The sequence below is a fragment of the Taudactylus pleione genome, unplaced genomic scaffold, assembly GCF_031769625.1.
Source record: "Taudactylus pleione unplaced genomic scaffold, aTauple2 ptg000275l, whole genome shotgun sequence".
Taxonomy (NCBI): domain Eukaryota; kingdom Metazoa; phylum Chordata; class Amphibia; order Anura; family Myobatrachidae; genus Taudactylus; species Taudactylus pleione.
In genome coordinates, this window is record NW_028284677.1 from 4152043 (window position 1) to 4166639 (window position 14597).

Sequence of the window (14597 nt, forward strand, 5' to 3'; positions counted from 1 at the left end):
AAGTACTGAGAGCTGAAGGTTTAAACTTTCCCAATTCTAATCTTATTTTATTCAACTCAGCCCAACCTCTTCAATTACCAACAGAATAAGATCCAGGGAACATTTATTTAAAACTCTGCACCATTTATTTCAAAATACAGATGGAACATTATGTATGCGGAACCCTCGTGGGATCTACTTCTGTAGTAATCCAATCAATGCGGGCCATTCAAGACCAGATCTATTTCTCTTTTACTTAATCTCAATAGTTTTATTAAATAAATCCAATCATGATTCTGCCAGCAGGTGTCCAAATTTCTCCTGTTCAAACAAAATTTTTTCAGCATCTGTGAAACTGACTTGGGCGGTCTGTGTGGAATGGGTATGTTTGACTGCCGGACTTTAGCCCGGTGGTTCAAATCCCAACGCCGGCAGCCCGATGCACAAGATCCCGACAGTGGAGGTACATCAAGTATTCCTAACCCCCCCCCCCCTTAACCCTCCTTCAGGGGTGCCTAACACAAACTCTCCCTCGTAAGTGCCTAAACCTGACCCCCCCCCCCCTCCCCGCATCCTAAACCTAACTCTTCCAAGGGGGTGCGTAACCCTAACCTCCCCCCCCTCCCCTAGCCCAGGGGTTCCCAACCACGGTCCTCAAGTCACACTAACAGTCCAGATTTTGAGGATAGCCATACTTGAGCACAGGTGTCTTAATTAGTACCTCAGTTATTGTGATTTAGCCATCTGTGCTGAAGTATGGCTATCACTAAAACCTGGACTGTTGGTGTACCTTGAGGACCGAGGTTGGGAAACACTGCCCTAACCTAACCCTAACCCCCCCTGGGGGGGTGCCTAACCCTAAGTTTCCCCCATCCCCGGCTACATACATACTTGGACGATCGGTCCAGCGTCCTGTCGGGGTCCCGACGTCGGGATTAACATAGACGTCTGCATTTTGACGCCTATGTTAGATCCCTTGCCGGGATTATGCTGTCGCTATTGAGACCGGCGGGCATGCGTCCGCCGGTCTCATAACTGCATACCGTTCTGTTTTTGTAACTTTAAAAAAAAAAAAATACTTCCCTGATGCACACTGTATTTACTGTCTACAATTCTAACAATACACGGAGCCTCTCAAAGTTGAAAATTACTGTTAAGAGTATAATGTAAATATGGAAAAAATTATTAGTATGATGTTATGCGTCTATATATTATGGTTATACACTTTGGCTTGTTTTGTTATAATTTTTTGTAGCTTTAAGCTATTGTATATTGTGTTTCTTTTAGATAATGCTACCTCTTGGTGCCCAACACTCAGATAAAGGCATGAAAGAGACCATACTGGATGATGATGAGTGTCCTTTACAGATATTCCGAGACTGGCCAAGTGATAAAGGTAGTGTCTTTCCTATAGAAGAATATAAATTAAACGTTAAATGCATGCTGCTGATGTTGTTGTAGTCAGATGTCATGTATCTTGTTTTAACTTTTTATAGTTACTGCAGTTCCATAGGCTTTTAATTGTATGTGTGATCTATATATATTTAAAAAAAAAAAAACCTGGAGCGTGACCTAGCTAGCAGCCAGAGCAGACTTGCTGGCGTTGAGCTCTTGCAGCTTCCTTTACATCAAATCCAACCTGAAGTAGTCCAATTGTCTCACCAATTCTTGGGGCTTGTCTCGTGGCACTCCTGTCCTGATCTATGCTGGGGCTAGAGTTAGAAGCAACTCTCAAATTCAGGTGAGAGGATAAGTGCCTATTAGTGCCACCTGGAGCTCACATGGACCCGCTTGGTCTTTTGTCCTGACCACTGCTGCCTGCCATTTTAGATATTCGGTTGCTGCTGTGATAGACCCGGTGTCGTACAATCCTGTCTCCGTGTGACTGGATGCGCAGTCATGTGTCTAAGTGCACTCCTCCTTCTAACCGGCTGCTGACCTGCCCATGTGGGTGACTCTTCGGGTTTGTCCTAAGCTCTAAGACACCATGTCTATCTGCTGAACTACCACCACAATTCTTTCACCAGCTTCACCTCAGTATTTGGCCTCCTACGGGATATCTACTGGTAGGTCTCCCCCAAGAGCAACAGTCCTGTCTTTTTCCTCCGAAGCTGGATCCTGATTTCCTCATTCTGCTCCTGCCAGATCTGACAAAATTTGCTGAACAGACTCTCTTTCTCTCTGCCAATACCCCTTTCCTTTTCCCTTTGGACCCTCACCTCGGCTCTCAAATGTCCCCATGAGCCGTGTTCCTCATCCGATGTCCATACTCCTTCCAGCATTTAAGAACTGTCACTTTTCAATGTCTTCCAAAAGACTGAACACTCTGGACACACCCAGCTTTTCTAAGAATCAAGACAAGGCCGCCTCCTTCCATGCCTACTCTAGAATTCAGAGACCCTCCAATACCTGACCACAGTCACTCTGAGGAGTTCCCTGCAGGGGCTTGCAGACTGGTGACCTCACTGATCCACTACATCAGTCACTTTCCAAGCTGAACTACAGGGCTCGAAGAAACAAAAGACGGTATTAACAACCTGCTCTGAAATTCAATACAAATCTCGGAAAAGCTCATAAAACATATAATCAACATTTATTAAAAGTACAATAAATCAAATTGCTTAAATGAAAAAAATTATATATAAAAATTACACCAACAAAACATCTAAAACATTGTAATGAATGGTAATCTGTACCTCCAATTGTATGTGAAATGTAATAGAAAGAACATCTGATGGAATGACTATGTCAAAGGAGGAAGTCCCAACGTATAAGGGCTTAATCTAAAATTATATAGCGTGGCAAATTCCTGTTAATAATTATGTCAATAGTGAGTAAAACAGATATGCACACCATTTAGACAGTTTGAGATAGATAGATATATATATATATATATATATATATATATATATATATATATATATATATATATATATATCTATCTATATCTCAATGTGTGTACTTTTAATAAATGTTTATTATAAGCTTTGTGGACTCTTCTGTTTTATATCAAGACAATAACAGAAAAAAAGACAAGCTTTTTTGAGATGTTCATCAAATTTCAGCACAGGTTGTGAATACCTTTTTTTTTTTTTGCTTTATATAAGTTTATACCCAAAATGTAATTCAGCCGCCTGCTTTTTCAAGGTTTTTAAATCATATTTAGGGTATTTTGCATATGATTATACTGCACCAAGGGGTAAGTGTGTATATTGGTTCCATAGAGAGAACATCAGGATCAAGGACACAACTGCAACAATTGTTTTACTTCTCTCCCAGACTGTGTGGAAATCCATCCTTCCAGATGCCATGGTTCTGACCTGCTTGTGGACAGCATCACAATGTTGTTCTTCGCATGCACTACTTTCGTATAAAAGAACAGCTGCCTCCCGGGCCTCATTTTGCTTTCATTACAATAATACGGAAGTGCGTTTATTCAATATCATTGTTCCTACTATCATTCAAAAAATTTATGACCCTACAGGAGGTGACCAAATCTCTGCGTAAATATGGCTATCGCCATAGACTGTACTTCCCTTTTCAATTACAGGTCTTCACAGAAGCCAAACCTCTCTTTGCCAAACCTACAGAAGATTGTATATTCATACTCCGAAAGTTGGGACTCGAGACCTTGTCGAGATCATCGACTTGCTGTGGTTCCTCATCTGCGCTAGTCTTCACTTGCAGATGACCTGATGTGACAATGTGTATTTATTTATGTTTGTTGCCACCATACCTAATGCCTATCTTATTTTTGAAAAATTTTAAACGCTCCCTAGTACACTGTAGCCTTCCTAGGTGACTAGTGCTGTATCGTCCCTATCTCCTGCGCAATTCCCCTCTGCTGTCCCTTTGTTGTGACTGCTCCCGGGAATGTTCCCTGTATTGCCACTAAGGCCCTCTCCTCGCTTATGCCTTTAACAGTAGCTCATTATAGAGGCTGGATTCCTGCCTTTCCCATAATGTATTTTCCTTTTGCTGCTACTCTTTATTGGTTTTCATACCTCACCAGTGTCTCTAGCTCCTGCCCCGTGGTGAGGACCCACCTCCCTTTTCTTAGACCGTCCCTTGATATTGTTATGTTTGCGTTGTTTGTTTTTATGCTGTACTCTCTTCTGTCCCATTCCCCCCCCCTTTCCCACACCCCTTTCCCCCCCCCCTTTCCCCCCTTTTTCTCCCATCCCTCCCTTTTTCCCTCCTTGCTTCTTGGACACTTCTCCTCATCTGTTGGACGCCTCTAGACACTCCTCAATGTCTCCTGAATGTCTGGTTTTGCTGGGGGACATGCTCTGGTAAGCTTGTTTTCTTCCTACCACATGCCTCTGAAATTCATCTCCATAAATGTTAATGGCCTGAACTCCCCCAAAAAGTGTTCTAACGTGTAGACAGCCTTGAACTGGGACCACTTTGATATAGTCTTCCTCTAGGAGACTCGCCTTACCCCCATTACGGCATGCTCCCTTTATCTTACCTTGCTCTTTCTTCAACTTGATCTTCATTCAAAACCACTCGTTGATAGATAGATGGCACTAGTCAATGGTGAGGAAAGGGATTATACTCCTACCCCTTTCTCCCACATATGGTTCACTTTCACATAGATTTATTGTTTGTTGATTATCATCTCTCCTCTAAGGTGCTTAGAGCGGCTTTCCCATGGATGGACCATGTAGCTGATGTAGCCCTTCTTGATATTCTTCATCCTCTCCCATGATATTTTTCCTTGACAGTTTACTATTACTGTTGAGAGGTTGCAACAGCGCTGAAGGATTATTTTGAGTTGAACTCCATTACGTATAAAGTATCTCTGCCCCAATTTTGTTGCTACCATTTGAGGTAGATTGGTCAGTCTCTATGCAACAAAGAGCAAACAAAAATGTGCTCTTGTAACCAATCTTGAGTCTCAGCTTCAGTCACTCTGGTTGCCCATCCGATGACACCCTCAGAGGACACACTATATGCCTAATCTCGTCCAAGGGCCAGCTCAACGCAATGCTTTCAGATAGGGCGGCTAAACAGCTTGTCACTCTTCTCGTAACCAAATGAGTTACTTTAAGAGTGACATTGCAGACTCTCCTGGGCAGTAGGTTGTGATAGTGATGCTCTCGTAACGCTTTTGGTTCCATACAAAATTCAGCTGGACACTTGTCCTTCGATCATCGGAAAGTTGAAGCTGAATTTAGTTCCTTTTAAGATCATCTCTACAACCTACTGAAACACCCTCTGATCTTCAGAGCCCAGAACTTGTGCTAGATCTTGCTTACCACCCTCAACAGCCTACAGATGCTCTTAAAGACCTTTACTTCTCATAGTGGAAATCTGAGCTTCTATTAAATCTGTGAAATCAATCTATACTCCAGGACTGGATGGCTTCACCGCCTTTTATTGTAAAACATTGGTATTTTTTTCCCCAAAGCTCACAGACCTGTTTAATGCAATTAGAGAAGGAGAATCATTTGACTCTGCCACTTCTTCAGCAATGATTTCTGTAATCCATTAAGAAGGCAGAGATCCAACTTCATGCGAGAGTTAGAGGACGGTCTCTCTCCTGAATGTAGACCTTGAAATATTTGATAAGTTGTTGGCCAACCGATTAAATGTCTGGTTGCCCCATTTTGTTCATCCTGATAACGTTGGATTTATACCAGGCCGGCAGGCTCTAGACAACCCCCCAGTAGAGTAGTTGACCGGACTCATCAGGTTAACATGAAAAAGACCCCTGCCCTTCTCATGGCTTTAGATACAGAAAAAGCTTTTGAACATGTTGACTGGTTCTTCATAATGAAAGTTCTTCAGTCTTTTGCCTTGAGTGAATTTATTGCCGTTGTCTCTGCCCTTTAAAGTAATCTTTCAGCATCTGTGCTGGTCAATGGTCTTTTGTCAAACGCCTTTCGTAATCTCAAATGGCACTCATTAAGGCTTTCTTCTCTCTCCTTTAATATGTGTATAAATTATGGATCCCCTGCCAGCTCGAATATGGCTTAATCTGGATATCTCTGCGGTTAGTGCTTGCTCACAAGAGCATAAAATTGCTCTTTATGCAGATGTTTTGGTCACAGTCACTAAATCCCTTACAACTCTTTCAAACGTATTTAATGAGCTTTCCCAATTTGGCTCCTTTTCCAAATTGAAAGTAAATCCTGACCAAACTGAAAGTATAGGTCTCTCTTTGCTTCAATTGACTAGGAAGCTTTTAGATTTCATTTTCCAATTTCACTAGCAACCAATAGATTTCGTATTTTTATCACTAGAAATATTACATCCCTCTTTAAAGCTACTCCACACTCGCACTGTTAATTTGGATAAAACTTCTTGCGTCAAATTATATATCTCTTGGATTGGTTGTGTTATGACAATTAAAATGAATATCCTTCCTAGATTGCTCTATTTTTGCCACACTTCCGGTTAATGTCCCCTCCGCTTACTTTGTCATGTTACACCAGTTGATTACCTCATTTGTTTGGGCAGACAGACCAAGAATTAGAGCATTCGTTCTCCAGCAACCTAACCTCGGAGGAGGTTTGGGGCTGCTCCAACCAAAAAAAAAAATACTTCTGTGCGGCACAACTTTCTTAATGGATCCATTGGCACGCGACCTCAGAGTTTCAGTTCTGGATGGATATAGAAGCAGCTGTCCTTTCCCCTTTTTGATCTCTTCAATCCTTTGGTCCCCACGTTCTACTTGGCCTCCTATGACCCACTCCATACTGTGATAGGTTAGTAATTCACTATATGAAATACATGTAATAACCTATATTTCTTATACCCCTTCCTACTGCTCTGGTGTAACTCCGATTATATCCCAGGTTTGTCACTTCTACATTATCCATGTGGTTTGGAGCAGGAATTACATTTCTTAATAACATTGTTATTAGAGAGATATTCCCCCCCACATTACAACAGCTTTTAAGAACACCTTAATTTCCATTTTAACAATACTAACAACTTCAATACTTTTTTTCCCATACACCCTCTCTCGCACTCTGAGACCACTTACTCCCTCTGATCGCTGGCCACCCACCTCGGGGGTTTATTTCTTCTTTATTTAATTATATCCAGACATGTTCCATTTCACAGCACTATATGCAAGAATTGCAGTTGGAAAGAGGTCCAAAGCCTCTGAATGCAGAAAACTGCTCAGACATATGGACTGGGGCCGCTAAATTCTCCTTAGATTAGTATTAAGGAAAATACATACAAATTATTATGCAGTTGGTATCTGGTAGCGACCAGACCACATAACATTTTCCTTTCAGCCTCCCCTCTGTGTTGGAGAGGTTGCTTGGACCCTGGTTCCTTCATCCACATTTGGGGGCCTGTCCCATTTTATGGGGTTTGTGGTCGAGAGTTCAGTCCCTCTCGAATTCCCCCCTGGGTCTTACTATATGTTCCTACCCAAATATGTACTACTTCCCCTTCCATTCCCTAATTTATCAAAGCACCAGAACAGGCTTGCCAGACATGTCCTCCTCACAGCTGCGACTTGTTTGTTTGCTTCCCGCTGGAAATCCCAGAATCCTCCTTCAGTCTGTGCTTTCCTACAGAAAATGTGGTTAATTTATGAGATGGAGCAGATAATCAACTTAACAGTATCCCCTGGTTCATGGAGGAGATGGGCCCCTGGACTCAACATAATAATGACCATGCTCTTCCATTTTAGGCTTTTTATTCCTTCCCCCCTCTCTTTCTGTTGCTCTTTCTGTCCTTTTCCTACCTAACCTCATGTTACATGGTATCTGAGTACACCTCCATATTCTTCCCTAGCCTATTCTCCCCCCCCCCCCATACTTTATATTTAAACACCTGGCATTCACTGTTTTTTCCTTTTTTATGCGAATTGTGTTTTTACTGTACTTTGCTTATCAGATTGTTCCCTGCTCGGAACATTTACCAATGCTTGACTTTTGTCTATATTTTCATCTGTTTTTTTGGTTTGGGGTTTTTTTTATGGTCCATAGGGCTCCACAAGGAAACATTGGGGTGTAGGTGGGACCTAGAGGATCGGACAGCAAAGCTTTTCAATCCCAGGATGCTCCGGACCTTCCCTCTTATACCCCACCCACAGCCTGGGGGCACTTCAGTTTCGTTGGTGTCCGGCAAGGAGCTGGACCACCTTTATAACAGGGCAGCCCAGGCTTTTATTTCATTTTAATTTCTACCAGGAGCAGCACCAGACTGCCCTCGGACGTCTAATGCTGCCCCATCAGAATCCAGGGGACAGATAAGACGGAACCCCATTCGCGGGGACTCTCATAATAATGCAGTCTTGCCTCCGGAGACAGACCGGAGGCGCTGATGTGGACACTGGGGAGGCATCCCACCACTCCACTAGACCACCGGGGGAATTAACTGACTGGCGCAGAGGCATAATTAAGGCCAGGGGACCCGGTGGTTAATGTCAGCCAGGGGAAAAAGGTGCTCTCCCTACAGCCCCTCCAACAGCTCAGGGCGCCGTTCCACTGTGGACCTGGTGTTACCTGGGCTTCTCCTCCTTCACCCTCTGCCCCCTCAGAGACACATGTCAGCCATTTTTAGCAAGCAGGTCTCCGGGAATTGCTGGATCCAGTCTCCCTGTATACCTCTCCCAAGGGCCAGGTCATACAGCGCTATTTCCTACAAGCCACTGTGGTCTGTGTAGTTGATATTAGTGCCCATTGCAGAAAATGTGATTTTTCTGTCTGATTTGTAAGTGACTTGTGCTAGCGCTAACTTCTCCTTTTCTATACTGTCAGTTATAACTATCTTTCTTCTACTGTACCCTGTCATACTAAGGTATAGAGGGTCATTGTACCTCTTGTGAGGGCTATCACATACTTCACACCGCATTGCACACTACATGGTGCCAGATCTAACGCAGTTACACGCTCCCTGGTATCCAATGTAGCAACTAACTTGTGCCTTGTAAAGCACTTTCACTCCAGGGGGGCTACCAGCAATGCAGTTGCACACTATATTTTGCTACCTTTATATACATATATTGCGCTGTTGCACATTATCTTGTGCAATATATAGCGTTGTTGAATACTACATGCTGTCATTTTTAACACTGTTGCATACTACATCGTGCCATATATAGCGCTGTTTCATATGATATTGGGTCATATATAACACCTTTGCACACTACATTGTGCCATATTTCACATACTGCAACTTGTTTACTGCATTGTATCATTACTATGGCGGGCAGAGGATAGAATAATAAATAGCCTCAGGATCCTGCCCCTATTCTGTTGTCCAGTAAAGGCTGCTCAGTGGTTTTGGCTCCAGGGGACTTTATTCAGAATGGGCTTTGCACTAATTGCTACGCAGCCCCTTGTCCCTCAGCCCCGGTGTCTCTCCTTCAGGACCCACCCTGGGCTGCATATTCACAAATGATGGCAAAAATTTTGGAACACAGCAGGTACTACCTGCCAATCCTTTGCCTCCCCCATGGGTAGACATGCTGTTTACCTTAGTACAGAGTTTGGCTACTACTTCTACAGCCTTACAGCAACTGCTACACAAGGAAAAGCCTTTACCTACCAACCCCTCTTAACGGGCTCTGTTTTCCTCCCAGTCCACTTAGTTATCTCATTCTGACATATCATCTGGGGAGGCGGAAGATGCAGACCTCTCTCACTCTGACTCCGTCTCCGGAGGAGCCACCCTCTAAGCTAGATATACCTACTCTTGTTAGAGCTGTAAAATCCATTTTACAAATTGAAGAGGATGAACCCGCTCCTAAGAAAAAGAATGCACTTTTTAAACGACAAAAGGTAGTTTTACCAGAGTTCCCTTAATCAGACCACCTATCTGATCACATGAGTGAAGCATGGGTCATGCCTGGTAAAAGGTTTCATATCTCAAAACGATTCAGTTCTTTACCCTCTTCCAGCTATTGATTGCACTAAATGGGAAGTTCCCCAAGCGGTGGTTTCTCATGTAACTTTTTTGGATAAAAATGCCACGTTATCCATTCACACTGCTAGCTCCTTGAAGGAGACTACAGATAGATGTATAGAAGATTGTCCTAAATCTATTTACTCTCTTACAGGAGTTATTACTCGTCCTGCTAGGGCTACGGCCTGGGTGGCGAAAGCCATTGAGAGTTGGGCAGAAGCCCTAGAAGAAACACTTCCTCTGATGCTTCACGGGAACAACTCTCCTATGTATCTCACATTAGGGATGCAGCATCCTACTTAGGTGAGGCAGCTATGGATAATGGCTCTCCTGGTCTCCAGGATATCTGCCACTTGTTTAGCTCTGTTTCTGGAAAGCAGATTCAGATTCAAAACGGGCTCTGGAGTCTCATCCCTATTCGAGGGTCATCCTATTTGTTCCAGAGCTATATAAAATTGTGACTACCTTGGCAGCTAACAAGACGGCGTTCCTGCCCTCTGCATATAATACAAAACCTCGGAAGTCATCCTTTCGGTTCTTTCGCCCTCAAAGAAAAGCCAAAGGTCAGTCTTTTCCATGGCACCAGACGTCAGCCAAGGCCTCCAAGCCTAGGGCCAAACAGGCCTGGGCTACTAGACGTCCGTAGACTTGGCTGGTGGACAAGCATGCAGCCTGATGGGGCGGGCCTCTCCCTGGGGGCTCCCAGGGTGGGAGGCCAACTTCTTCAATTTGCCCAGCTGTGGCATTAGACCACGTCAGATCCCTGGGTAAGAGAAGTGGTCTCCCATGAATACGACCTCTTCTTCCTGAGGCGGGCCCCTCCCCCAACAGTTCTTTTGCACAGGCCCTCCATCGGACTCAACCAAGGCCCTGCTGCTCCACAAAGCCATTCAGTCCTTACTGAATTCAGGAGTAATAATTCAGGTCCCCTCCTCACAACGAGGCAAGGGCTATTATTCCACACAGTCGCAGTGTGTCGATTTCACTCTGCAATGCAGGACTAGAGATCAATGGTACCCACCTTCGACATGGTGGAGTTTGCACAGTTTCACTCCAGGCCCCTGCAACACCTGATCCTCTCCAGGTGGAACGGACTGCCTCATCTGCTCAGATCCCAGAGGATGAGCCTCCCCTCAGAAGTTCGCCTGTCCCTAGCCTGGTGGCTACAGACGCCCCATTTGAACCAGGGTCGTCCATTTTGGATCCCGGATTGGGCTCTCCTCACCACGGATGCAAGCCTCCGAGGGTGGGGCGCAGTAACTGGCCAATACACCTTCCAGGGCTGATGGTCTCCAATCAAGGCAATGTTGCCAATCAACATCCTGGAACTTCGAGCCATATACAGAGCTCTAAAACAGGCCAGTACAAGTACAGTCCAACACCGGCCTACCTCAATCATCAAGGGGGCACTCGTAGTCAATCAGCAATGACGGAGGTGTCCCGCATTCTCACATGGGCCGAACGCAGTCTCCCAGCCATCTCCGGAGTGTTATTCCCAGGGATTCTCAATTGGGAAGCGGATTTCCTCAGCCGTCACGGTGTGCATGCAGGAGAATGGTTTCTACACACCAGAAGTCTTTCAGCTTCTGGTGGACAAATGGGGTCTTCCAGAAGTGGATTTCATGGTCTCAAGACAAAACAACAAACTTCCAGTTTAGGGAGCAAGAACAAAGGACCCTGACGTGGTCTTCATAGACACCTTGTCTGTGAAATGGACTTTCCAGTTGGCATATCTCTTCCCTGCAATATCCCTATTTCCTCGAGTGCTTTGGAGATTCAGACAGGAAGGCACAATCGTTTTAGTAGCTCCGGCTTGGCCCAGATGTCATTGGTACTTCAACTTCCTCTACGAGTAAACCTGTTGTCTCAGGGTCCCTGTCTACACCCAGACCTAGCCTGTCTGTCTTTAACTGCTTGGCTCTTGAGACTTCCCTCCTAACTGCTATGGGATTTTCTAGCTCTGTGGTCCAGACCATGCTTAGAGCATGTAAACCGGCCTCAGCTAGGATTTACCACAGAACATATATGTGCTACTCAAAGCTGTGACCTTCGGGTCTTTAGAGTTTCTCGAATTCGTGCTGGACTGGATCTAGGCCTTCGCCTAGCATCTTTGAAAGTGCAAGTTTCTGCTTTGTCTATCTGGTTTCAACGCAAGATTGCCTCTATGCCAGATGTCCACACCTTCATGCAAGGTGTTCCACGAATACAACCTCCCTTTGTCCCTCCTGTGGCTCCATGGGATTTGCCAGTGGTGCTCAAAGCAATTCAGGAACCTGTATTTGAACCTCTGCACAGTGGATATTAAATGGCTTTCTAAGAAGACTGTCTGTTCTGGGTATAGCATCTGCCCATAGGGTATCAGATTTAGGGGCACTTTTGTGCTGCTCCCCCTTTTTGATATTTCATCAGGATAGGGCTGTTCTTTGAACTCACCAAGGCTTCCTTCCTAAGGTAGTTTCTCACTTCCACCTGAATACAGAAATTGTGGTTCCGGCCTTTAATTCACCAGACCTCTCGGCATGTGATCAGTGTGTGGATGTGGTCCGTGCTCTAAAGATCTATGTGGACCGTACTACTTCTATCAGGAAATCGGACTCCCTCTTTGTCCTGTATGGAGTCCACAAGAAGGGATGGCCTGCTAACAAACAGACTCTGGCCAGATGGATTCTCATGACTATCTCACAGGCTTAACACGCAGACTGGCCTTCCTGTGCCTACTACAGTCTCTACTCATTCTATTCGTTCTGTGTGTCCCTCGTGGAATGCCTGGTGTGGCACCTCATCGGAACAGCTATGCAAGGTGGCCACCTGGTCTTCTGTCCACACCTTTCTAAGGATTTATGCCTTTGATTCATTTGCCTCTCAGGATGCTTCCTTTGGGCGCAGGGTTCTCCTATCAGCGCAGGAGCGTTCCCGCCCTTGAACAACTGCTTTGAGACATCCCCAATGTCTCCCTGTGGAGCCCTATGGACCCTGAAGAAGAAAAGGAGAGTTATGGTAAAAGGTACCTTTAACGCTTTCTTCGAAGTCCATAGGGTCCACAGGGCACCCGCCCTGACTCACCTGGCTTCTATGGGTTTCTTCTATTGGTCACTTGTTTCCTTCTCTGTGTGAGAGTGTGATTCTTCAGTGTACCAGTCTTCCTTCTCCCTGTCCTGCCTTGGGCTTGTTAACAAAACTAAAGTGCCCTCAGGCTGTGGGCAGGGTATAGGGGAAAGGATCGGAGCATCCTGGGATTGAATAGCTTTGCTGTTGGTGTCCTGTCCTCCAGGTCCCACCTACACCCCATAGTCTACCTGTGGACCCTATGGACTTCGAATAAAGAGAGTTATCAAAGGTAAGTTTTACCATAACTCTAATTTAACTATTTGAAAGAATCTGTACTTTCTTTTTCACGTGTGTGTTCATGCATATGTACTCATGTACGTGTCTGTATATATTTTCTTTATTTATTTTCCCAGGAGAACTTGTTTTTCAGTTGAAAAGGAGACCACCAGACTATCTCTCAAAGAAGGACCGAAAACTGGAGGGCAAACAATCAAAAAGCAAGGATAGACTGGATTCCTATAGCTATTCTCTTTCTCCTGATAAACTACCTTACTTGGTAGAATTAAGTCCAGGTAAGATGATGGATTACGTCCTAAGTGAAACAGAAAGCTTCTCCTTCATTAACACCATGAACACTAGATCTGAGATCTGAAATTCTTAGAAGACTAAAATATATTTCTAATCTACAACCTCATTCTACTGCCCTGCCTTGTAAGCCTCTACATCGGGATGTTGGATACAACACTGATTAAACTACATTTGAAGAGCCTGTCTTATTTGTCTTTAACCACTTACCTGGCTAATATTTTTTTCCAAAAATGTCCGCAAAATTGTAAAAAAAAAAAAAAAAAATGTTTTATCAATTTATGTAAATAATTCCTATTTAAACCTGATTCAATATGATTTTTTATTAAAAAAATTAAAAAAGTTGAAATATCTAATTAACATAATGTAATTATTTTAAAAACTTCAGTTTTGGGGACCTTTTTGAAAAAAAAAAAAAAAATTCCAGTTAAAAAGAAAAATTGTATTAGGAGATGGGGGGTGTTGGTCTTCAGGAGTGGTATTTACACACTTGAGACTGCCCAATCACTGTGGCCAGCAGTAATTGGGATACATGGGGGTCAAAGCTGGCTCCCTAATTACTGCTGACTACATTGTTTGGGACAGCGCAAGAGAGAAGCCGGAACTGCCATTGACCGGTGGCTACTCTTCTCTGCAGCCGCCAGGTCTGTATACTGGGCGGGCTGGATTGAACGGCGGTTGCTCGTCTCTGCAGCCGCTGGGGCTTGGGGGCAGGCTGTATTGACCGGCGGCTGCTCTTTTCTGCAGCCGCCGTCTCTGTATATGGAGCAGGCTCGATTGACCAGCAGGTGTTCCTCTCCGTAGCCGCCGGGTCTGGACAATGTGGGAGGCTTGGTGGATCGGTGCCGCCAGGCTGCACACACTGGGAGGGAATTCGGAAAATGTAGAGGGACCGGGAGGTCCCTCTGAGACTGACGGCTGCTGGAAGATTATGTACCAGCAGCCTACCAGTGGGCATTTCTGACTGGTCGCATCAGATCATGTTATGGAAAGCCAAGCCTGGCATGATCGCACCTGATGTGAAAACACCAGGGAGGTGGATAAATACATTCAAGAAGTCTTTAAAAATGATGAAATTGCTCCTTGTGGTAATACAAACCGAGTTTTAT

The 14597-nt window shown here is 44.5% G+C and overlaps 1 protein-coding gene across 29 annotated transcripts in view; it reads left to right on the forward strand.

The window, feature by feature from the left end:
• AFDN (afadin, adherens junction formation factor) overlaps window positions 1–14597 on the forward strand; it is a 364648-nt gene that overhangs the window by 149881 nt on the left and 200170 nt on the right. For all 29 annotated transcript variants that reach the window (XM_088481599.1, XM_088481597.1, XM_088481582.1 and 26 more), the window contains exons 7-8: window positions 1267–1375; window positions 13317–13475. In XM_088481599.1, the coding sequence (XP_088337725.1) occupies window positions 1267–1375; window positions 13317–13475 (268 nt within the window). The remainder of the gene's footprint in view (window positions 1–1266; window positions 1376–13316; window positions 13476–14597) is intronic.